We start from the raw sequence: 24,171 nt of genomic DNA, 5'->3' as shown, positions 1-24,171 counted from the left end.
GCATTTGTCAGGCTACCATTGACCTGCTGTTTGCATGCTGGTGGATAGAGAAGTACCCCCCCCCCCCCCCCCACCACCACCCCGCATGAACACTCACACAGCTGACTGACACCACGCGCAAACGAACCCTGGTGTCGCCGTGATTGCGCACCCGTGATTTGACGCAACGGAAACTCAGCCTACCTGTTGAGTGTAGGTGCACACGCACTGAACCAAACTCGCCGTCTCTTTCATTACAAAGACACACACACACACACAGCAGCACTGATTTCGAGAGAAAGAGCGGAACGCGCTGCCGGGGAGCGCTGAACCTCCCAGGCAGCCCTGAAAGAGTTAAACGGTCTTCTCATGTACGGAGCGGCTGGTTCTAGGTTAGTTCGGCTGTTGCGGTGCAGAGCTCGTGGACGCGGCGGCGGCGTATACAGCAGCGCAACAAACCCGGCCAACTTCCCGGCAAAGCTGTCACTTCAACACGACACACCAGCCATGTCGGAGCGAAGGTGGATCTCTGGATTTGACAACGCTCAGTCTTACTACTCCTGAGTGCGCGCCTGTGTGTGTGTGTGTGCGCGTGTGTGTGTGTGTGCGTGTGTGTGTGTGTGTGTGTGTGTGTGCGTGCGTGTGTGTGTGTATGTATGTGTATGTGTGTGTGAGAGAGAGAGGGCTGCTTTTCTGGTTGTGTGGATATCGCCTCCATGGACGGGCAACGGGGCTTTTACGAGATGATGGAGAGCCCGACGGAGAACCCCAGCAAGGCGGCGGAGTATCTAAAGGAGCTGAATAAGATCATCGAGACGCAGCAGGGGCTGCTGGAGAAGCAAAGGGTCCGGATTGACGAGCTGGAGCTCCAGGTGACGGATCTTTGCAAGGAAAACGCATGCCTGAAAGATCAGCACCAGCGGCACCTGGCCACCTGCAGACTCCAGCAGAGCAGCCTCCCCACCCTGGGAGCCATCAAGGAGAATATCATGCAGGAAAAGTAAGTTGGCGCTTAATTTGTGCCACATGGTTCGACTGTCAGGGCACACTGTCTGTTTATATTCCTCCACCGTGTCGCCACACTGGGTGCTCCGTGGTCGTGGTGGGCGTCTCTGTTAATCTGTGCCATCTCTTTAGGACAAATCATGCCACCAAAACCTAAAAGCACACTTGTTTGCCACTTTTCTTACGGTACGGTATAAAATGATCACTACAATTTCACATTACCAGGGATTATTCCAGGCGCGCACAGGCTACACACGCTTTGCACGCATATTGCGTAATATGGATCCCGTTAGGCGCGCTCTGGAGTCTCTGTAATGTGTATTATATTCTGTAGTACACAAACTGCATCAGACCCTCGTGGTTTAAGTCCGAATCAGAGTGGGTGTGACTTTGTTTTTATTAGGGGAAATCGAGAGCTGCTTCGTTGCGTCGATTTCAGGAACCAAGTTTACGCACCTGTACGGTCCGATTCTTTGGTTGATTGCACCATGACAATTAATCTATCTTGTAAATGTTTACTCTAGACAAAACCACCAAGTAATGATGTGACCTGCAGTAAATACAGCACCATAGAAGGCTGTAATTTAAACGGGCGTAGTTACACTGGAGAGCTGCCCAGCACTGCTGACAGAACTGATTCGGAAATTTTCCATCAGAAGTGTCAAAACATTTAAGTGTCATCGATTAATGAATTGAAGAATCAGCTCAGGCTACAGTTATTAAGCAGGATATAATGTGGTTATCTTTGACTGCTTCTGAACACAATATCACCGTATTGATTTCTCATCCTGGCATTGTGTAATGTTTTAAACACAGCAGGAGGCAGAGGGCTTTGAAGCAGCTGCACACTCTTTGAGCAACACGTGCCACTGTACATATAACGTGTTCATATCACAAACTAAATATAAGAATCATGTGATTTTCAATCAGTTGTTGGTTTGTTTTTGTTACACTCCAGCTTGTCAACATGAGCTGAATTTTACAGCCATCAGTGGAGGGATGGGTCATATGGTGGGACACAGTTTGAGTCTCACTATATATGTGCACTGTATATTATATCACAATACTGATGAGCCCTAATCAAGGCTCCTGGGAATGGATTTACATGTTAATAATGAAGGAAAGCAGCAAATTACCTGAATAAAGACCCTGAAAACATTTAAGTATTTCTTAGACTGTTACTCACAGGACATAAACAATTAGTCACTGATGCCAAGATGTCCCGGTGAGCTCTGGGGAGTTCTCATCTGCATTTTCAGATATTCTGACATTTTCTACATTAAACAAATGAAGCTCTGATACCAATCACTCAACGTGTAGTTATCTCCCTAACGCAATAGTGAATCTGCTCTAGACATTATTTTTAAAGCAAGAATGTTGGAAATTAAACCAGAAGCCGGTAAAGGGAAAACACTTGTTGGGTAAGGAAATATAGGGGAAGTAAAAAAACACAAATGACAAGTAACACAAAGCATGATTTATTTAGGCAATAAAGGGTCTTTTCTTTTACAGACAGTACTGACAATGAAAACAAATCAGTGACGGTGGCCACATGTGAAAACACTGAGCGGTCTTTGGCTAATCAGGCCGTCAGTTCTTTAAATCAGGAAGGTTTTGTGCTCCGTGAGTTTAATTAAACACCTTCACTGAATGTTCATGTTGTTCTGTTTGAGTTGAAAAATCAGTTTCTTTCACCAACAAATTTAATGATTGCGTGTTTAACTGAACTGAAAGAGTCTCAGGTGATTTTCAAGCGGTAACAGCAAACACAGTGTGTGGTTCTAGATAAGGGCTGATATCAGTCATTTCTGGAGGTGATAGCTCTTTCAGATTTGTGTTTCCTCAGGGGTACTTCTGCATGTTGCTGTCTGGCCAAAAATCTTGTAATAAGAGCTTTTCTGTTTTAACTGCAAGTATATTAATTGTATCTCTTACGGGGGTTCTTCTCCATTGCTTCAGATACTGTACTGACAAGACACTGCTTAAAGAAACAGTAGTCAAAATCAAAGCAGCACAGGCTGAGTTATCCTCGCTTTTAATCTCTGGTATAGATCCTGCTCCAAAATGCAGGATCCTACATTTCCCATATAACATCACAATTGCATTATACATTCTAAACCCTCTCTGCCTTTTAAGCATTCACGTCTTTGAGACCCTACACATGGAAATTGTTAATCAGGCCTACTGTTAAACATTGCAGTCTCAAAGCCATGATAACCCTGATGACATCATTATGACATCATCGCAGTTACTTTTGACACTCAGGAGCCACAGAAGACAGAAAACGAGTGAACTCCAATGTGTATCCTTAATGAAACCGATAAAGGATCCTGTAGAATCAGCATTGTCACATTAAAACATACTTCTCTCTTTGATTTGCAAGATTGCCTACAATGGCAGTGTTTAAAACAAACACAAGAAGACGCTACGCGTGACAGAATCCCTCCCTTTTGAACATTTTCTGTCATCTAACTGTGCACCAATGCAATGCTGGTCCCATGACAGTCTCCCCTCAATCCCTCCATCCTCCCCGCCGCTGTGACTATGACATTGCAGCATCACTGGCCTTGAATGATTAGCTGTACGGTCTAACAGAAAGTTTGACGATCCAAACACAAGTTCAGACTCTGCTACTTATGCAGCTGCCGAAAAAAAAAAAAAACAGCTTTTGCAACCAAAATAAAAATACTTTTTTCTTTGCAAAGCTGCATCTACAGCAATAACCCGGTTCTGTTTATTTGTGCTGAGTGCAATACTGTAAGGCCTTTTTAACCTATGACATCATTATCATATTTGCTCACTCATCGTTTGTGCGAGGCTATAAATAGTTATCAGTGTGCAGCAGAGGACGGGATGTAGTCTCTCTGGATTTTCCATCCGCATGTGGCCTTTAAACACCACAGAGCCAAAGCACACAGATTGGTGTTTGAATCCTCCTGACAGCGTGGTTCATCTCTGTGGTTAAAGATCAAGCAAATATTTTTAGATTAAAGCACTCCCTCCTCCAGCACACACATACACTAAGCTGAGAGTGAGGGAGTCCTGTCCCTCGTGTTCTGTCAACAGTTGGGCCACGTCAGCTGTTCTTTTTGTGTTGACCGCAGTCAGCACACAGTCCTGGCCTTGACTGGAAGGCCAATGGGAGAGCCCTGTTCCTCTGAGGCCATCTGACACACACACACACACACACACACACACACACATACACAAACATACACACACTGTATAATGTAGGTTCATTCCCGCACAGCAGGACTTGTCACCCTGTTACTCCAGGTGATGGGTGAAGTAAGTAAGAGAAGGCTGCTCAGAGATGTAAGCTGATTTCAGAGCTGTGTGTGTGTGTGTGCGTGCGTGCGTGTGTGTTTTTTAAGAGAGTGGGAGCATGTTGTTCCCATCACAGCTGCTTTATGAGCTAATCCTCTGTGGAAGTTCTGCTAGTCTGTGTTTGCTCTGCGCTTTATTTGGCTGTTAAAGTTCACAACTCACGCAAACTCACACAGTTTTATCAAGGTCAGACTGGATGTGGGTGCTGCTAGATAGGTGGTCTCAAACAGAGGGGCATCAAAGACTCCTTTTGGTTTGAAAATATTTGCATCACTTGTGTGTTGGATTACTCCTTTTGCAGGCTGTAACACTTAACAGAAAACATGTTTTTTAAGATGACTGTTTTGAGTTTAACCATGGCCAGATTAACTATTTAGCAGGCCCAGTGCACTGATTTGGGGCTGGGCTCCTGCTGATCCTCTAAAATGTTCTAGGCCCTGAGGCAATTTTCCCAGTTGATAATCCAGCCCTGTATATGGGCAGCAGTTTATACTACCCTTAAATGGATACTTAGGTTTTTAAAGTGGGTATGACGTACGTGTAATCAGTAGTAAGCGTCATTGAGAAACTGATCAGAGTGCCAGGCTCCACGGCTATGCAGACGAGGCCATTTGCACCAAGTAATTTAGCTAATTTTCAAATAGGAAGACGTATGTGGTATCTAGGGCTGGGTATTTCCCACTGCCCCACGATACAATACATATCATGATATACATTGATTTTGGATAATGACCATGTCCTACACATAATTCACTTCAACAGCTGTTCTTTATTGTTGAGAGTAGCAGCAGAGACATCAGGATCCTACAGCTTAAAACACTTCAGGTCCTCAGAGATCCCTGAAATACATCAAAATATTTTAATTCCAGAGCAATGGCTATGTTGTTTTTGTGAAACTGCACCATAGGTCAGTGGTCTTTTAAAACTGTCACCACAGCTTTGCAGCCATATTGATTCTAACATCTGCAACGATACATGTATTTGCAAGGAGCACATAATGATATATTGCCATATCGATTTTTTTGAGCACAGCCCTAGTTGTATCCTGAAGTAGTGACGAAACAAAGTGGCTTGATGACGGCAAAGTAATGCGTCGAAAAAAATAAACCCAATTATGGCGTAAAATTTTATCGTCATATTTTAGGTGTGCTTTTCTGAAAACTTGCAAAATGACACGGCCTCGTATAGCATAGCTTCCTTGCCAGCGCTCAGGGGCCGAGCGTACCGGCATCGCCTTTGGCCAATACACTTACTGTTGACAAGTATCTCATACAACCCCACTGAAAAACAACAACTATCCCTTTAATAGCAGCAGTAAAGAATCATCTCTGACAATAGCCAGCCTTAACTTGTTTTCCAGAAACAATCAACACCTGCCATCCAGATGCCTTAGGGCAAAGTGTCGTAATGATAAATTAAAGTCTGTATATTGTAATCACACTCTTCCATCATGTACACTGATCTTAATAATTACATATTTTAATGAGTTTGCCAACCTGATTGTAAACATGCAGTCATTTTCTGTAAAGGAAAATTGGGCTCCTTGTGCATTATAGCACACAAATAACTTTGGGAATTCAGTAATTAAGAAGCACTAGAAAACAACATTAACTTCTGCAGCATTTCCTATTTTATTGTGTTTCCATTGCATCTTAGAGCAGATGAAAATAGCACATTGCAAATGAAGATATTTCATTAAACTGGTGCATGCAGTAAATGGAGTTAGAAAATAGTCTGTCATGAGTAAGGCCCCTCCCCCTACTGTTTCTGAAAATAATTGAAATCTTAATTTGTTTTTGTCAAAAAGCCATTTTTCTTAAATTTGCATTCACTAGCTCTTACACTGGCAACACAATCTTGCAGCAAAGCATGTGCACACATTCATGCTGTGGCTCAGTTGGTAGAGTCGGAAGGTTGGGGGTTCGATCCCCAGCTCCGACAGCTACATGTCTGATGTGTCCTTGGGCAAGACAGTTGACAAAAAATTTGCTCCAACTGCTTTGGAAACAAACAAACTCCGACAGACGGGTCACTCGCAGGTGACGCGTATTAGTAGGCTGATTAAAAGACGGGCTGCTACAGCTGCTCCCAACAACATTAACCCCAAAATGTACCTAACAATAGGCTACTCTCTAAAGGACCTTAGAAAACAATACATAGAAACGTCTACAACAATAAAAAAAAAATTAAGATTTTGGCAATCTGTCGTGAAATACTTTCGGTCATTCTCGTTTTCTCCGTCTATCCCATCAGTGAGAAATTAACAGAATTGCTGGAATACAATAAAATTGTTGAGGTAAGAAAGTTGAGCAGTCAGCTGATGTTGGAAAGACCAATATCATCAAAGCTTTGGTCAACATGAGTTAATGAAGAATGCAAAGTCTGCAGGGTTTCGATTATTAACCAAACTGTTAACATCAACCACCGTTAGCTTGCTGTTTCTCTTTAGACCCATTGTTGTTTGTGCTCTCAGTTTTCCTCTTTAAGGAGGGATTATGTTTCCCCTTCAGTTTTAGCCTCAATTAAAGTGGTTTAGATAAGATGTCCGCTCATTAATCAGTCTCCATTGGATTGTTTTAAACTGTCGTTATCGGCTCATCTTGATCTCCTGGTGGCAGATAACTGGCAGGTTCCACCACTCATATGGGCGCAATACAAGAGGTCGAGGAAAGGCTGTTTAGTACTGGGAATAATCTAATCTAACTGCTTTATGCACCATCCCTGAGAGAATGTAGTCCAGGGTGTAGGTAGGTAAGTGTTTGTAGTCTTGTTCTATTCATGTGTGGTATATTTGAAGACAATCTTCCTGTGATATCGTACAGTGTTTAACAAGCACTCGGGAGCTTTCTGGATCATATACTGAAGCTATATTGTGAACCACAATAGCCATGTTGAATATGTTGAACCTTCTTGATCTCCTTCACAATAGCCAACATATAAAATGAGCAAAACCCTGTATGACCTTCACCCTCACAGAGAGGAGAATATTTATTTCAGACCTGGGCCTCTTCATCCGTTCAGTGTGTTTCTATCTGTGTGTTAGTGACTGTGGGGTTTTTTATGTGTGCAGCGCTGCAGGAAATGAGAGCTCGCTGGTCAGCAGCTCAGACTGCGCAGCAAATCAGGATTCAGAAAAGTGAGCATTGCCAGAGGACATATGAAAATTGGTCGGGGGAATATAACATAGTTTTGACTTTGTGAGTAAGCACATATGCCACAGTAGCTGTTGGCAAGCTGTGAAATATGAGCTGTTTGTGATGCATTTAAATCCAAGAGCAAAAATACATTTCACACGGAGAACAGTGTCGACTTTAAAGCCGGAGGGTGGTCCTGACAGGCTGCCATTTGAATAGAGAAGATGAGAAGAAAAAAATAAACCTTCAAAAGAAGAATACAGCACCAAATGAAATATTCATGGAGGAAGTTGGAGGTAAAGTGGATGTGCTACATTATCTGATTCTGACAGTGTTTGTTCTCAGTATGTCACATACTGTATGTTGCGTCTTGTTCCTGTATTTTGAATATCTTATAGCAGTTAAACTTCAAAGAAAGTAATGTAAATCTGCACATCTGAGGGTGAAGAATCTGCTGAGCCGTAACACAACATGGAACGGTCTGCATGGAAGGCAGATGCCGATTTGGTTTCGATGTATTGCCAAATGCGAAGTGGAGAAAACAAACATGTCATGAGGTGAACACAAAGAGCTCCATGGCAGTGTGAAATGAAAGCTGGATATTACAGATCTTGTATGAATCTCTTAATATTTTCAATATACTCTTTATAAACATTTCAAACTTTTGTTTAGAAATTGCTTTGAATTGCCCCTCCCGGGTTTGAGATCATGATATGAGCTTGAAAAGTCAATTAATCTCCAAATTAACAGAGAATGCATTTTCCACTCATTTCAATCTGATAAGATTTCCAATTAAAAAAAAGCATTTTCTTCGACAATCACAAAACCCCCAGTACATGACGACAACAATGTATCAACAGGAGCTTGGTCAAAGCCACATTGCTGTTTTTTTTAAAGATTTATTTTTTGGGCTTTTTGAGGCCTTTATTGTACAGATACAAATACAGTGGATAGAGTTGGAATTCAGGGAGAGAGAGAGAGAGAGAGAGAGAGAGAGTGGGTAATGACATGCGGAAAGGAGTCACATGTGAGATACAAACCCGGGCCCCCGGGCGCATGCAATAACCACTAACCACTACCGGCGCCCGAGCCTACTGTAACTGTTTTCATCCCAGCACAGCCCCATATGACAAACTCACAGAAGAGTAGAACCTAGATTGTCATATTTTAAAGCTCAAAGCCATAGACCCAAAGTTTTTAGTCCATTGATCTTATGCACACCATGCATGTTGGTCCAACCTGTGGCTCCTTCCTTTTGCATGTCACTGCCCACTCTCTCTCTCCCTGGTTTCTGACTCCATCCACTGTCCTCTCTCTATATATAAAGGCCTATAGAGCCCAAATATAAACCTTTAAAGGTTTCCTTCTTAAAACACAGAATAGGTTTTTTGAATGATCATTGAACCAAGAGGACTTTATTTCTTAAGGCTCTTTACTATTTTTTGCTTCATCATTAGACCAGAGTGGAATGAATTACATCTCTCTGAGGACGTAAGGTGTGCCAAAATGAAGAGCATTCATACATTGTATTCAGCATGCAAAGTATTAAAAAAAATGATCTTATATGATCTAAAGCTGCAGAGGTTACTATGACACTACACCCCTGAGGTCCAAAACTGGTGAAGAAGTTTTGACTTTTATGTATGAAATCTGAAATTGGTAGAGAGCGCTCCACTGGCTCTGTGCTGAGTTGTGCTTATTGATAATCTTGTGGCAGAGTGGGAGCATGGAGTATTGTTTACTGGAGCAGAACGGTACAAATTAGATTTTGTCTTCTTGAACTCTTGCCAAGAAATCGCTGATCTATGAGGCACTAGTTTAATGGTACTCTAACACACACATAGCTTTGTTTACAGTCAGCATTTTATATGTACGTGCAACTTTAGAGCCCCAAAGAACACGTCTTAAAATATCTAAAATTTATTTTAAAAAAATGGTATTGTCTGCATGAGCTTTAATCTGATTTGTAATTGTTGCTGCTTTTGATGGAACTTTAAGCACAAAACTTACTTCACACTCCAGTCAGCAGATTGCATCTTACTTGATTTGGCCAACTGTGGTCGTCACTGGTAGTGTGACAAGAAAAAAAACACTGCAAAACACACCATAATGACATCAGCTTCCCAGCCATCTGCCGGTTCACATATTGTCAGTGTGCTTCCCTATAAAGTGGGGCGGCAGAAGCTCAGTGTGTAGGGACTTAGGTTTTTGGGACCGGAGGGTTGCCAGCTCAAGACCCGGTGCGGACCAAAATCTGGAAAGTGGTCTGGTAGCTGGAGAGGTGCCAGTTTACTTCCTGAGCCCTACCAAGGCGTCCTTGAGCGAGGCGGCAAACCCCCTCAGGAGCGCTCGCTGTGGGCAGCCCCGTCACTCTGACATCTTGGGTATCGTGTTTGTGCATGTGTGTGTATTTCAACCTTTGTGTGTGTAGAAAGTCCAGGATTAATAAAGTATATCTCGTTCTTCTAAATGGTGAATGGACTTGAGCTTGTAAAGTGCTTTTCTAGTCTTCTCACTACTCAAAGTGCTTTTACACCGCAGGTCACACCTACACATTCACACACTGATGGTAGAGGCTGCTGTAGAGTGTCATAAGTAACTAATGCCATTCATTCACTCTCACATGCCGCCGTCGAAGCAGAGGGATCAACTTATGGTTAAGTGTCTTGCCCAAGGACACATCAGACATGTGGCTTCAGGAGCTGGGGGTCAATGACGGACTCTACCACTGAGCCACAATAAAGAAGCGTTTACTGCTACAATTAATCAATTAATTAATGCCATTGGAAATGATTATTTCCTCAGTTAAATAATTGCTGTGGACGACCTGTCAAAAGAAATGTGAAACTGACACGTAATGACAGATAAAGGTGGCACCTTTGAGAGGCTTGAACAAGAGAAAACTTGGCACCTATTGCTTTAAAAAAAAAAAAAAAAAGAGGATTTAATTGAAATCATAATAGTCGTTGATTAATTTTCCTGCTAATCCAGTAATTCACTGAGCGCTGCAGCTGAAGCACAAAGTAATGCAGAGTCTCTCATTTCTTGACAACATTACTGAGGGCTTGGCACCGGCATCTCAGTGTGAGCCACAATGTTGTGACCAGTCAGTCAATCATTCCAGTGTGAGCACAGCGGTTCAGGCTGAGTAGAGAGGGGGGAGGGAGATTAAAACATCAAGTCTGAGGCAATGCAACATATGAGATTATTAAAATTACACACTATCTGTCCAGCTTAATGTGGCTATTTGAAATAAAAGTGTGTAAAATCTCTCAGCACCAGGGGATGACAGCACGGGGAATATGCAAGTGCTATGTAATAGCCTTCGGTCAGGGCCTTACCTGTTTATTCATATTCACTTAGAGCCAGTTTAAAGGGTAAACAGCTCATTTTAACAACCAGAAGCTATGTGTTAAAGCCTATCGCAGCGTGAGGCAGAGCCCACTGATGGAACAACAGTGGATTATTATGAGAGAGCAGTTTAAGAATTTTTTTTATGTTTTCTTTTTGGCTCTTTTTTTGTTTTTTAGCCCGAAAACTGGGTCGCCATTTGAATGCATTCCATTGCCTTTGCTATGAATCCAATCTGACTACAGTGTCCTCAACAAGGGAGCGAGGCCTACAGGCAGTGTGTGAGGCGGGTTTGATCCCCGGTCTCTGTCGTCCACATGTTAAAGTGTCTCTGAGCAAGGCAACAAATCCCAAACTGCTCCCAATGGTCAGGACATGGTCAGTGATTTGTAGCCTGGGGCCAGAAGTGTGAGTGAGGAAAATTAGGATTTCTTGCAGAAAAGCTTATTGAAAGACAGTCCCATCTAAAGTGAGTCTCTGCAGACAGATTTCCAGTTTGTATTTCTGCAGCCTTGGAAAGAAAATCTGTGAACTGATGCTAATAAGAAGCTGGTGAGACATAACTGAGATGCTGCTTACTGGTAAGTTGTTTGTATTTTCCAGTAATTGTTCATTCAGGAGCACTGGGCCTCATGCAAGAAACCCTCCTTTTGCTTTGAATTGATTGTCATGGTTCGCCATTTTCTAAGATTTTAAAAACAAAGCCACATAGTATTATTAGAGACAATAACTGGCTGATTTATTCACAATCAAAATAAGTTATTTGAAGCCCTGCACCTGAAAATAAAAAGAGCAGTTGCTATAACGCTCAATAATACTGAAAGTAAATCAAAGGAAGAATGTGCGACTTTTTGATCCAGTAGATGTCGCCCTTGAGCACCAGCACTAAACCAAAACAAACTGCTATTTGGCGACACCTCTGCTTTCCTGAATCCTCCGCTCTCCTCCAGCGGCACACCTCCAACCCCTCTTCACTCACGGGCGCACATAGGAGTTATCATTAGAACGCACCATAATTAATCACCATTAAGCGCAAGCGGCGGACATAATTGTCCTTTGCTCGAGCTGCAATTGCCTGTGGCCTGCATTGTTGTTGTGTTAGCACACTTTAGTTTGCTCCTAGCTACATATTGCACATAAATTGTCACAGAATGACCGTGATCCAAAGACACTTACGTGACATCCCAATAAGCAGTGAGTAGACTTTGTTATTCTTCTTTCCTCTCGTCCTTGACTGAAACAGCTTTATACATAAGGCCGTCCTGTTCATGTAAACGTGATGTAAACACAGCTCTGACAACAGTAAAGCTGGTGGGACTCACGCTTCTCACTCATTGTAGACAGTCATGACTCAGAGACATTTACAGAGGATATATTTGATTTCTGCTGTATTCATGTGTAAAATATCATACATTCTTCCTTCAACTATTGTTTACTACATTTGACTGAAAAAAAAAAAACGTAATTAAAATGACTTCCAGTGTCCCTGATCGTCAGTTCACTTTAAAGGAAAAACTTGATTAACCTGTATTTTCATGCTAACTATGCAGTTCAGTAATACAACAGTGTTAACAGTGGCTGTGTGGAGAGCAAAGCACTAGCCTGACTCTAATATCAACATTGAACCCTGCTGCAACCATGCATGTTAGCAGCATTAAAATCCTCCCTTTAGTGGAACAAAGGGCTAAGAGAAGAACATGTTGCTTATAGACTGATGGCTGCTATGTATCTTGTAAATGCATATTTCATTAAATCCATTTTAAAGCTTGTCCATGCTATGTTTGTTTGCCTCTATAATTGATAAAGAACCTATGTTTGTGTTTACTTATTTATTGCTTGCTCTTAGCCCTACATTGTGTTGAATCACGTCAGTGTTCTTCCATAAGGATGACATGAATCTATGCCGCCCATGGTGCTGTCCAATACAGAGCAGATGATAACATTTTTCTCTGGTATTTTATCAGGTGTGTAAATGGAGGCCATCTGTCATTCAGTTGAAGTCATTTTGGCGCCAGCTGCAGGAACTATCTTTAAGGGTGGCTTGGCCATCGCTCATCTGTCTTCACATAGTAGAACCTAAAGGATCATTGAATCATGAAATGTTTCCAATGCTTTATCAGCTCTCATGGTTGCTTGGGCCAATCAATGTACATACAGATTGTTCTAAACTTCTAGAGGAAATACAGTTGAATGTGCAGCAGAGATTTACTTTCACTTGACAATACACCTGACACTTTTTATGAAACGGCCGTTTTTCTCTTATAGTTGCACCATGACTCAAAACCCTTTTCTGTGGTAACATGTTCCTACTGGATTTAAAAAAAAATGTGACATTTTTATTTTTCACGAGGAAGCTTGGAACTGTTGTTAATGTACCAAAACGATACTGAAATGAGAGAGAAAAGGTCATATTTCTGGAACTGTTTTCTATGGTGGATTAATATTTGTTGCTGTGCAGAGGTTTTGAGGTAGGCATGTGAGATTGAGCCTAAAAACAATACTAGTAAACTATAGACACATGATTTTTATAAGTTTAAATTGGTATCATTTTATTGTTGCTGTTGGCTCATGGTTAGCGTTACCAGCAGGCCTACTGACATTGCAGTATCTGATCAGACAGTACGTCAGTCAATGCTCTGATCCAAAACCCTGATTTATGAGTCTTTCAAAAAAAAATCAGAAATCTATACTTTCTCTCTATACTACAACTTTATCCTGCAAAACCTCCTCAGGAAGTAGAGGGAGCTCAGACCCTTTTTGTAGACGGCCTCTGTGTTCTTGGACCAGTCCAGTTTATGATCCAAGTACTTGTATTCCTCCACAAGGTCCACACTGATACTTGATTGAATGAAAGCGAGTGTTTTAATGCTAATATAAATGTTTGCAGACTGCTGCTACTTAAAGAACGACAAATGTTTCAGGCTGCGTATTCTACCCGAGGCCATTGATTCATGTAAATACCATGAGCAACATGTCCGATATGTCCTTGGGCAAGGCACGCTTTGTTGGCTGGGTATTCATGTGTATGAATGGGATGGTCACTTCATAGCAACCTACAGTGTACATAGCAACCTCCACCATCATTGTGTGAATGGGTGTGTAAGGGTAGGTGTGACCTGTGCTGTCACAGCGCTTTGTTGTCAGAAGACTATAAAAGCTCAGGTCCGTTTATTTAACTTTGTGACAGAACTAACTTCAGCTTGTCTGTTGTCTGTTTGGGTCTTTGTTCTAAGGTTGTTACATTTTTGGATACTTTTATATAAACTATAAAATCTCTGTATGACTGACTGGTCGTCGATTTCATGACAGATGTGTGAGTTATGAATCTCCTGCACACTGTGTAAAGTGTACAAATACAAAAATCGTTGCCAATGTTTCTGTGCAATGTAGACAGTGCAGTGTACAGCTGGCAGGTCCAACGGCTCCCAGAGGTTTTCATCACATGGGTTACAGTTGTTTTATTATCCCAGTTACATTTCCATTCATTCAATATGAATAATTGAGGTTCATCCATTTAAGGCTTTTTAACTAGGACCATCAGCATCTGGATCATGTCGCTCATGAAAAATAAATTTGACCAAATTTGAAAGCAGCGGCTGTTATTTCAGTGTGGCAGATGCATATTTAATCCCAATTAAGTATTCTTAAAAGGGGTTGAAGAAGAGGAAAAACAAGTAATATTTTTTTGGCACAGGTTACTTGAGCTGTTGATAACAGGTCAGCAAATGTATGAGCATCTGCCTAATGCTTCCAAAATTTGCTAACAAGCGCTTCAATCAGGAGGGATATCTTTAATGAGGATGAAGTGCATGGAAAAAAAAAATGTCCACGGACTCTGACATGACGAGGCAGAAAAACTCAGTGAGGCGCTGCACTGATTCCTGTGGATCTGTTCACATTGTTTCTCTTCAGCATGAGTGGAAATGTTTAGTTCAATGTAGGTACTGAAAGCTGGTTTAACAATTTGAATGAAGGATGACAGTACAGAGTTAACCATTGCTAATGACCGTGCTAACAGTAGATCCCAACTGACTATTTGTTTGGTGGAAGAATTAAATCATTTTTAAGTCAAAATCTTTCCAAATCGATATATTGTTTCTAATAATTGATTTCTTAATAAAGTAGCCATGTAATCAGAACCCCTACAGGGTGACACAAGACCCCTTTGCGTTGTGTCGGCGTCCTTCTCACCTTGTCGGGGTTTCATTCTGCACTTACATTATCTCTTAGATTATTTATCCTGCTTGAGGCAGTAACCATATATCAGTATTTTCTATATGGATGTATGTCTCTGATATGATTTGAAGTGCGTCGGAGTGTGTGTTTTAGTGGAGCGGCAGTAGCTCAGTCTGTGTGGACTTGGGTTGGATACCGGAAGGGTTGCCGGTTTGAGTCCAGGCGCGGACCACAATGTGGAAGTTGGTCTGGTAGATGGAGATGTGCCAGTTCTCTTCACGAGTACTGCCGCTGTGCCTCTCTGTTAATGTCCACAGGTCCTGTTTGTGCATGATAGGGCCTATGTGTGTGAGAAGCTTGTCTCTTATAACAGAGTGTAAACAACAACTTCCCTCAGGGATTAATAAAGTATCTAAAAAAAATTTAAAAAAAGTAAACTGTTGGCCCTGTGAGTTGTCCGTCAATGACATTTTTCATTGTGTAACTCTTTCCAGTAGAGTTAATTCTGATTGACACAAATTTGTACATTGATGCACAAGAGTGTTTCAAGTGTGTCTGTTTACCGTTTTGATCAAGCATGACTCCAGTAATCTTCACGAATGCGAACAACCCAGGAGAGCTGTTATCTGTTGAAAGCACATGGTGGGAGTCAAAGCGGGAAGGAACATAAAACCTCAAAATATGCTCAAGCCTTTTTTTTTTTTCAAAGTGAAGAGTTGACTCGATGGCCTTGGAATATTTTCATTTGGGTGTAACAAATAACCCCGCTCATGGAAAAAAAAACAAAAAAAAAGAACACTTTGCAAAAGCTCTTCATAGCTAAAATGTTCCAAATACTTGTGATATCTGCACAGTTTGTCCCTTCAAGCCAAACCATCCTGGAGGGCATGAAAGCCAAAATGTATTGACAGCAAAGAGAGATGAGTTCCATTTCATTTCACATCATGCAGCAGACTGAACACCTGAGCTGCTCCAAAAGCAAACTCAGCTTACTGTAGGATTCTGGAGGTTTTCTGTCAGTGGTCCGGTTACTCCGTGAAGAACGGCTGAAATGACACCAGGGTTTGAAGTCGCTCACATCACGACTTGATATTGATCTTCTGTCTACCATCAATCTGATTTTAATTGTATTAACTTGAATGAATGAGACTAAAATGAATAATGATGCCTCAGTACGACCTATAAAAGCAAACCAGACCATCAGTAAGAAGATTAATTATCTCCATATTGCTATTTTATAACTCTTTCCTCAAGTTACTATGCCGCTATGCTGTCCATAGTTGTCACTATTTTCTGACAGCTTGAAAACAAGATTATTAATGAAATAATCAAAAGGATAATCGATAGTGATGTAAGCGCAGATTGGTAACACCCTCAGGCCTCTCAGTCACATTTCATTCTTGGTCTGGAATACAGAAAACACTGACTGGCTTCACTGTGTACAATCCTGAACCTCTGCCTTATTTCCCTTACTTTGTCAAAAAATGTCTGCATTATTTTTTAATTAGATGAACTAAAATAAGTCAAGTTTGTAATACGCTTTAAGATATGTGTTGATCCAGTTTATATTACTGTTAAAAAACAATATGATTGCAGGATGCTTTTTAAACTAAGTAAGTAATCTGGGTACAAGAACGATAGAGCTTTCTATATAAACTCCAGTTTGCACACAGGAGGTGGAAGACCTGTATATAGCTGTCAGTCAATTCTCAAGCATATATCTGTTCACACATGAAGCCATGTCTTTGCAGTAAAAAGCGATCATGTTTGTGCGTCTACATGCCTCTCTCTCTCTCTCTCTCTCTCTGTTTTTAAAAACAGCTGACAAGTGAGTTTTATGTACTTCATTACAAGAAAAACGATGGACAGGTTTTTTTATTTAATTCTTTGGGGATATTAGATCAGTCGAATGGGAACTACAGGAAAATATTTGGGAGAAGGGCAGAGAGCTGGATAACATGGGATACATATTTCATTAATTATTAGAATCATTAGATTAACTATGTCACATTCTTAACTATTCACCATTTCTTATTAGATTTGTTTTCTTGCCAAATTGACGTATACTGGGCAAAGAAAATAGAGCATTGCTGCAGATTGCTTCCTGTCTTCACAACCACATTTGTTAACCTGGCTTTGCAGAACATCTGTCCCCAAAGGCTTCATGGGTTTAAAGCTCTTAAAACTGCAGCACCACAATTTTGACTCCAAAAGTGTCAAATTTGATTTAAAAAAAAAAAAACCTTTGATAATCCATGTCAGTCATAATAAACTGGATATTTTAAAAGTAAGGTCTCTAGATCAACTTCCATTGCATCTTAAACTACAAAATGAAGTAATTCCATGTTTGCTTGTATCCAATACTTTAAGTGAATGTCATTTAAAACACCTGCTTCTACTCTCAAACTTTGGAAACTTACTCTTACTCTGTATCAATTGCGCCCTCGCAGCTGTGTCAGAGTTCTTTCTCAGGTGGATTTTGCCCAGCGTGTAGAGGGCGAATAAACCCTCTGGCTCCTTTTGACTGCTGTCCCAGCAAAGGAGAATCAGACATATCTGCAGGGTGAAGAGGGATGAGATGCCAGCTTTCCAGGCTGATATGCTTGTCAGATATGTTTCCATGAGCTGCCCTCCATCCAGTATGTTCACTTTTCTGCCACAGACACGTTGTTTGATGTGCTGGAAAGAGTTTGGTGTATTAAAATGGGTTTTAGGAAAATTAGAAAAGATAACAAATTTGTATGAGATTGCAAAAAACCGCAAAGAGAAAATATAGCCCTTTTTTTTTTGTTGAAGAATTAGACAGTTTAGATTTGAGTAAGTCTTCTGCTTGACTGTCATTGACAAGATACCAGGTTGTAAGGAGGAATGGGGGGGGGGGGGGGGGGGGAATCAATGGTTGATTGGGAGGCATTGATCAATCCTATCAAGTCTCTACAGATGTATGGGGACTTGGTTGCTCTGTGCTGTTGATGCAGAGATATAGTGTCTCTGGTTACAGTAGATTAATAATAAGCTCATAGTAACTGGGTTAGGTTTAGACTTTTATTGAACCGATTCAGCTTTACGATCATATGGCCATCATTCCGTCATTGGTGATTGTGGCCTTCACCCCTTGTTTAACAAAAATTAGTATCGTGAAACTGAATGAATGAAACTCTGGTTGGATTTGGTTTTAGTCTAGCTCTAGATGTTTTTTTTTTTACTTTTTACATTTGCAGATAATCAAATTTGTTAACTGGTGTTTAAAGTGTCGTATTTCAAAATAAGTCCAACCTCAAACACACATGATACTGTAATTAGAGAACTGTGTATCCTCTTCCATTACTGCCCTGATAATGTCCAAAACCCATTTTACATGTCTTTTGTATGACCGTGTACTCAAGATGTGTTTGTCATTCAGTCATTATATTATGTGTGATCCTGGATGTGTGGCACCACATCCATTATGAGTCATTGTCAGGCCTCAAGATGCAGCATATGGTTGTTAGGCTAATAGGAAAAGCTCCTCTGCAGACTAATTAGGTTGGAAACTGACCTGTTCTTGCCCTGCATGAAGGTAAAAGCCATCCATAGCACTGAAACATGCAGGCAGCCAGCTGAACATTTCAAACACTCACCGCAACTCCCAAGGACTCTCTTATTGATTCCAGCTCCCTGGGTTGTCTTTTCCTCTCTCAAGACTGTCCAAGCTGCCTTTAACAACCAGCTTCACCTTAGAATTATCTGAAATAGATCAAGAAGTATCTATTTTTTAGCAGAGTCGAGCGATGTGAGGAGGCATTTATAGCCCTTTCCAAAAATTCTTCAGTCGAATGCTAAATAGCAACAGTCGTCAGAACTCAGAAGACTTATTTTCATCCCTATAAAGAGATATAATTGGCATCCGCTAAAGCATTCAGTGATGAAGATTTTATTATAGCAAACATCTGCCGTTTAAACTTCTTTCTTTTTTTCCGCTAGCTTCTGCCATCCTGCCTTTGACAGCTGCACCCTTACCTCCCCGAGTGTGAAAAGCACAGATTTTCCCAACTTCTTTAGGTGAAGAGATCTTGAATGACTTCTTAGGATAATGAATGCCATGTATTGGAGACATGCGTTTCACAGTTTACTGTGACTGATGAACCCCATTGGTTTTCCACTGGCTGTCAGATCGCTCTGACTCATCTCCTCTTTGCTATTAAATCGCCTGGCTTCCAATTAAATCCCAAAGATGACAAGCTGTGGTTAATACCTGTTACTAAAACGGATGCACTTGACTTTATAATGAGCCATACGTACATGAAAATTATGTTTATCCCAAGGACAAGCTGTGAGTTCTTTTCTAAAGGGCTTCAACAGCAGGCCTGTTTTATATATCAATACACATGGGAAAGATTGAAGATGACGGGAGTGAAATGTTAAACCCTTTGTCTTGTTATCAGGCACCATTTACATATTTATTCCAATTATTGAAGTCATTTCCTATTCTTACAGTGAGGTAGTGTTTTGAGTAGTGCCACATGGTTTGACTCCATATAACACATGAAGCTTAAAGGGATACTCCACTATTTGCATTAAGCTTTGTATCATTAGAAACCTGGTAGTATTTTTGAATGGTCGTGCATCCCGCCCTCATTTTCCCCTGAGATGGGAAACCTTTGTATTTCTAATTCTGAAAAGGAGCTTCCAGTGACGCAAAATGACAATTTTTGCGTCACTGCGGTTAGTGGTGTGAAGCTACACTAGTTCCTCATATTTTCGACCACTGAAGCTACAGACCAATCACAGATCAGTGGGTGGGAACTCACTCCCAGAAACGAAACTTAAAGTCCGCCATATTGCTTGGAAGCTATGCTAACAGGCTCTATGGAGAAAGCTTATAATGGCGAAAAAATATAAACATAGCGGCGAGATGGCTGCTGCCGACAGGCCGGTCTTGTGTTTTGGCTAGCTGGCCGCGACACAAGACCAGCCTGTTGGCAGCAACCTTCTCGCCGCTATATTGCCACCGCCGGCCGCTGCCAGCTCAGCAGCAGAGACATGATGCCTGCCTGTTGGCGGCGGTGAGGATGAGGAGCCGGGGGCCGGCTCGAGCTGGGGCGGACTGGTAGTGTCGGTGCTCTCACTGTTTGTCTATGGACACAGACATAGAGTCTGTTTTCTGCCAGGAATTTCCAAGATCAATTCTTTAAGAAATCTCTGAATCAGTTGAGGAAATGGCCGTATGTGTTGTAGTAAACATGTCTGTGAATGTTTTTATTACTATATTTCTACTGTTATACTGTATATTTTGGAGAAACTTTATCGATCGAATTTCCCTCTGGGATTAATAGCGTATTTCTGATTCTGAACTAGAGGACCTTAGTGGGAGTGGCCTGTGGTACTGTGCATTCTTGGAATTTGGTGTCTTTCATCAACAAGAGCCAAAAAGACACTTTCTGACACTTTGGTGCCTTCTTGCCAAGAAGGCACCAACTTCAAAATGTATTTCACATTTCTACTACATATATGACCCAATGTCAATACAGATTCATGTTTCAACGGGTGAAGTATCCCTTTAAAGGTGTAATATGCAACATTTTAAACATCCATATAGTAGATATCAAATATACCCCATAACTGAATATATCAGTGAGTTTTGTCTTTCTGAAATAGAGTGAAGTCAAACTTCCATTGGGCTTGCTGTTTTCGTCTTTGTTCATTTGGGACAGGACAGCACTTCCTTCAACTTGTTACTGTTTCACTCTGAGGCTAAAAAATGTTTCATTCACATGACCCCCTCCTTTTCCAACAGTAAGCCCTGCCACCACATGGGGAAGAGAGACCACCCCACCCACTCAGGGACCATGTTAGTAGAGGTCTAATGGTGTTTTAAAAGTTTTGTGTCAAGAGTACACAAAAATCCAACTTTTTTTTAGTACAACATATTTAAAATAATTAAGAACCGAAGCTACTTTGGGATGCATAACAGAATGGAGATCAGTCGTAGAAATGGCTGCACCCGGTTATAACACTAAAGGAAGGGTTGGGGGAGGTGGTGGAGCTGTGCACTGAAGGAACAGTTTGTATTGGTTCCTGAGATTGGTGCAGAAGTGCGACAACGTCTGCTCTGAATGTTGGGTATTATACCTTTTTAAAGGTCTTTCAAACATAATGTGACATAGCTGAAGATTACAGGTTGTTTTCTACAAAGTGTTTATTTTGTAAAAAAATGGTGTCTTGTTGCTGAATTTGGATGTCCTCCATAGTCAAAGCTTTGAGTGCTTTAGACTTTTTCCTCACAAATGGCTCATGTTGTTTTTTGTTATTCAGTCTTTTAGGTCCTTTTTGTGACGGTATCTGAATCTGCTAAAGCAAAGTTTGAGTGGGACGGGTCTACAGCACTGACAGCTTCTTGGTAGCATCAGGATAGCTTCTGGTGGTCGCCATATGATAAGTAATGGCCAACCTTTGTATTGGGTAAGGGCGAGCTAGCAATAAGGATCTCCTTAATACTTGTGGCCTTAGTTGCCCCAAAGATGCTGTTCTTGTTCATTTTGGCATTTATTGTCGTTCATGCCTATAAGATAAAGTGAGAGCAGATTGTGTAAGTGCTTCAGTCGATATCCAGAGTCAAATTACGTATTGGAATTGGTATTAAGTTGATGAATGAAACCATTGAAACATCAACAAGGTCTTACTTTTCAATCAATTGTGTGTGTTTCAGTCATTATTAATTGGTTGGATATTGCACTCCTTTAATTTGTTGTATTTTTCTCACACCAAACTAGACCCCAGCTGAATATTAAGCACTAAGCAGCCACAGAAACTAATTGAGAAAATGATAGGACCTAATAACCCTAAACAACTCTCAGTCTGGGGAAAAGATTATCTCTTTGGGATGTTTTCCAGACTGGTTTAAATACCCAAGAATAAACAAAGAGTACAAACTCACCTTCAGCTTTGAATTTCCTCTTGTTTTGAACGATCTCTGGTTCTCATCCAGCTGATTGGTTCCAGCTCAGGGATGAGCTGCACTAGTGATAAACTCTTCAAGCCAAAGATCAGGGAGCCATGGGATCAAAGCCATGTCCTTGGAGGCTGCCCAACAATGTGTCTGAGTCCAAGACCAGTGTAAACCAGTTCACAGTAGTGTCCCAGCATTCCAGTTATTACCTATTTGCTCTTTGTGTTCATGTCATTAGCCTTTGATCAATTAGTGTGATTTGGATTTAAAAGGTCAGGCCGCTCTGCAATGGGCTGTGGTCACTGTGCCTTCTTATGCCCTCAGATAGCAGGATTAGCAACCCCATACTGCTTGTTTACTACACGTTGCAGAAAAGAATACAATCTAGTGGTGATAACAAAAGGATCTCCATTTTTATTTCATCCATTATTTGAGAGGCTTGTCTCTTCACCATTTGCCAGAGGCTGCAAATTCTCTCCTATGGATAGTACTGTACACTCAGGCTGCGTTGCTATAGCATTAGAGACTTTAATCTTAGCAAGCTGCTTAAAGCTATAACACAGATGCACAGATTATATGTTAATACCAAAAAGTAATTTTTACTAATACTCCGCCCATCGACTGTATATGGACGAAGTCTCAGTGGCATCAACCATCGGTTTCTGAAGTGGACTTTTGAAGAAAGTCAACAATGTTTGACATATTGGAAATACTGTATCAATCTAACGTCCAGTCAGCTTAGTAACAATCAAAGAGCTAAATAAATAAATACAAAAATCAGCCCTGTAAATTGTGTGCTGATAAAGATAGGAGCTATTCAGACTAATATCATTTTTGTAGCAGGTTGTAAACATATTTATTTATGCTGTAAAATTTGACATGTTAATATGGGGCGTGTGTGGGACTTCAAGTATTTCCGAGCCGGCCTCAAGTGGACACTTGGGGGACTGCAGTTTTTTTGCACTACCGCACTTCATTTTGTTGACATTTCATTTGAGAACAATGGAGGTTGCAACTTTGCTCCACTACACAAAAACAACACACTGAAGGCCATGGTATGTTATGTTAATACAATTCTGAAAATTAGCTTTTAATTACGGCTGTGGCTGAGTGGTAGAGTTGGTCGTCTCTCAACTGGAAGGTCCCCAGCTCCTGCAGCCACATAACCCTGAGTTTCTCCTGTTGCTTCATTGGTGGTGTATGGACACTTTACAAAGCAGCCTCTGCCATCAGTGTGTTAATGGGGTAGGTGTGACATGCGGTGTAAAAACGCTTTCAGAATACTAGAAAAGAACTATACAAGCTAAAGTGCATTTATCACTTACCATTACTTTTTATTGTACTGGAAGATCAAACCCTCCTCCTTTCAGTTTTAGTTTTCAGGCAGGTAGAAACCAAACAGTCAAGCCAAAAAACCAACACAATAGGCTTAAAGGCTCTATAGAGCTGTGGGGCCAGATGGAAAAACCTTGTGGCTTTATCTCTTTGAATAACCAGTTACACGTAATGTGCTCCATGTAATTGTAATTCATCAGTAATTAATTTCATCATCTGGTCTACATCATAATCCTTTCAATTGTAATTGACCTTGTTAAATTGTGAAACAGATGTTGTGCAACCGAATAAAACTGTGAAGACTGTGCTATATGTCACTGTAATGAAAAATAAAAAGCATCTGCAACTTCTGCACAAACACAGCCAGACTGTGCAAGGATATATCCATGTGCTTAACACTGCAGAGGAAATGAAAAAACACAAAGGCACTTCCTCTGATATCTTGTCATGCCATGTGCTGACGTCATGATGCAGAGGCGTGTTATTCAATCCTCGGTCTCTCTGTTGAACTCTGGTCACAGATGTGCAGCGCATTCATTATAGCAGCTGTGATCTCTGTGGCTTTTGTGCCAAAGGTTTCCCACGCCACTCCACAGGAAGGCTTCTTCGGACATTGTGAACTGCAATGAACTTATAAGTCCAGCCTGCTGCTCTAGATTTAGGCGCTTGCTGTCAGAGGCAGGGGATTATGGCAGCACCTACGGCTATAGTTACATAATACTGTTGTCGTAAAGCCAAGACCAGCTCAGAAACGACTGTTTGTTTTTCATTACTTACATTTTTGTACTTACGAACGGAAAGATTTGTCTTTGATTGGGATGGAAATTGCTTAATGAAATAGTATTTGGTATTTGTTCCATTCCAATATTTCCTTTCTGGTCTTAGGGTTAGGCTGCTGTCATCAACCCCAGTTTCCCCCCCGTTATGGTCTAATGG

General features: G+C 41.1%; 1 protein-coding gene across 5 annotated transcripts in view; it reads left to right on the top strand.

Moving 5' to 3' along the window:
• Nucleotides 1-137: 137 nt before the first annotated feature.
• iqsec1b (IQ motif and Sec7 domain ArfGEF 1b) overlaps nt 138-24,171 on the top strand; it is a 196,437-nt gene continuing 172,403 nt past the window's right edge. For 2 of the 5 annotated variants that reach the window (XM_065955341.1, XM_065955342.1), the window contains exon 1: nt 138-979. In XM_065955341.1, coding sequence (XP_065811413.1) covers nt 696-979 — 284 coding nt within the window. In that variant the 5' untranslated portion in view covers nt 138-695. The remainder of the gene's footprint in view (nt 980-24,171) is intronic. The other 3 variants (XM_020632714.3, XM_020632713.3, XM_065955338.1) reach the window with 2 other exon arrangements.

This window comes from Labrus bergylta, chromosome 5 (genome assembly GCF_963930695.1).
Source record: "Labrus bergylta chromosome 5, fLabBer1.1, whole genome shotgun sequence".
Lineage (NCBI taxonomy): Eukaryota > Metazoa > Chordata > Actinopteri > Labriformes > Labridae > Labrus > Labrus bergylta.
Note: the sequence above shows the minus strand (reverse complement) of the source record. Positions and strands in the feature narration are given on the sequence as shown.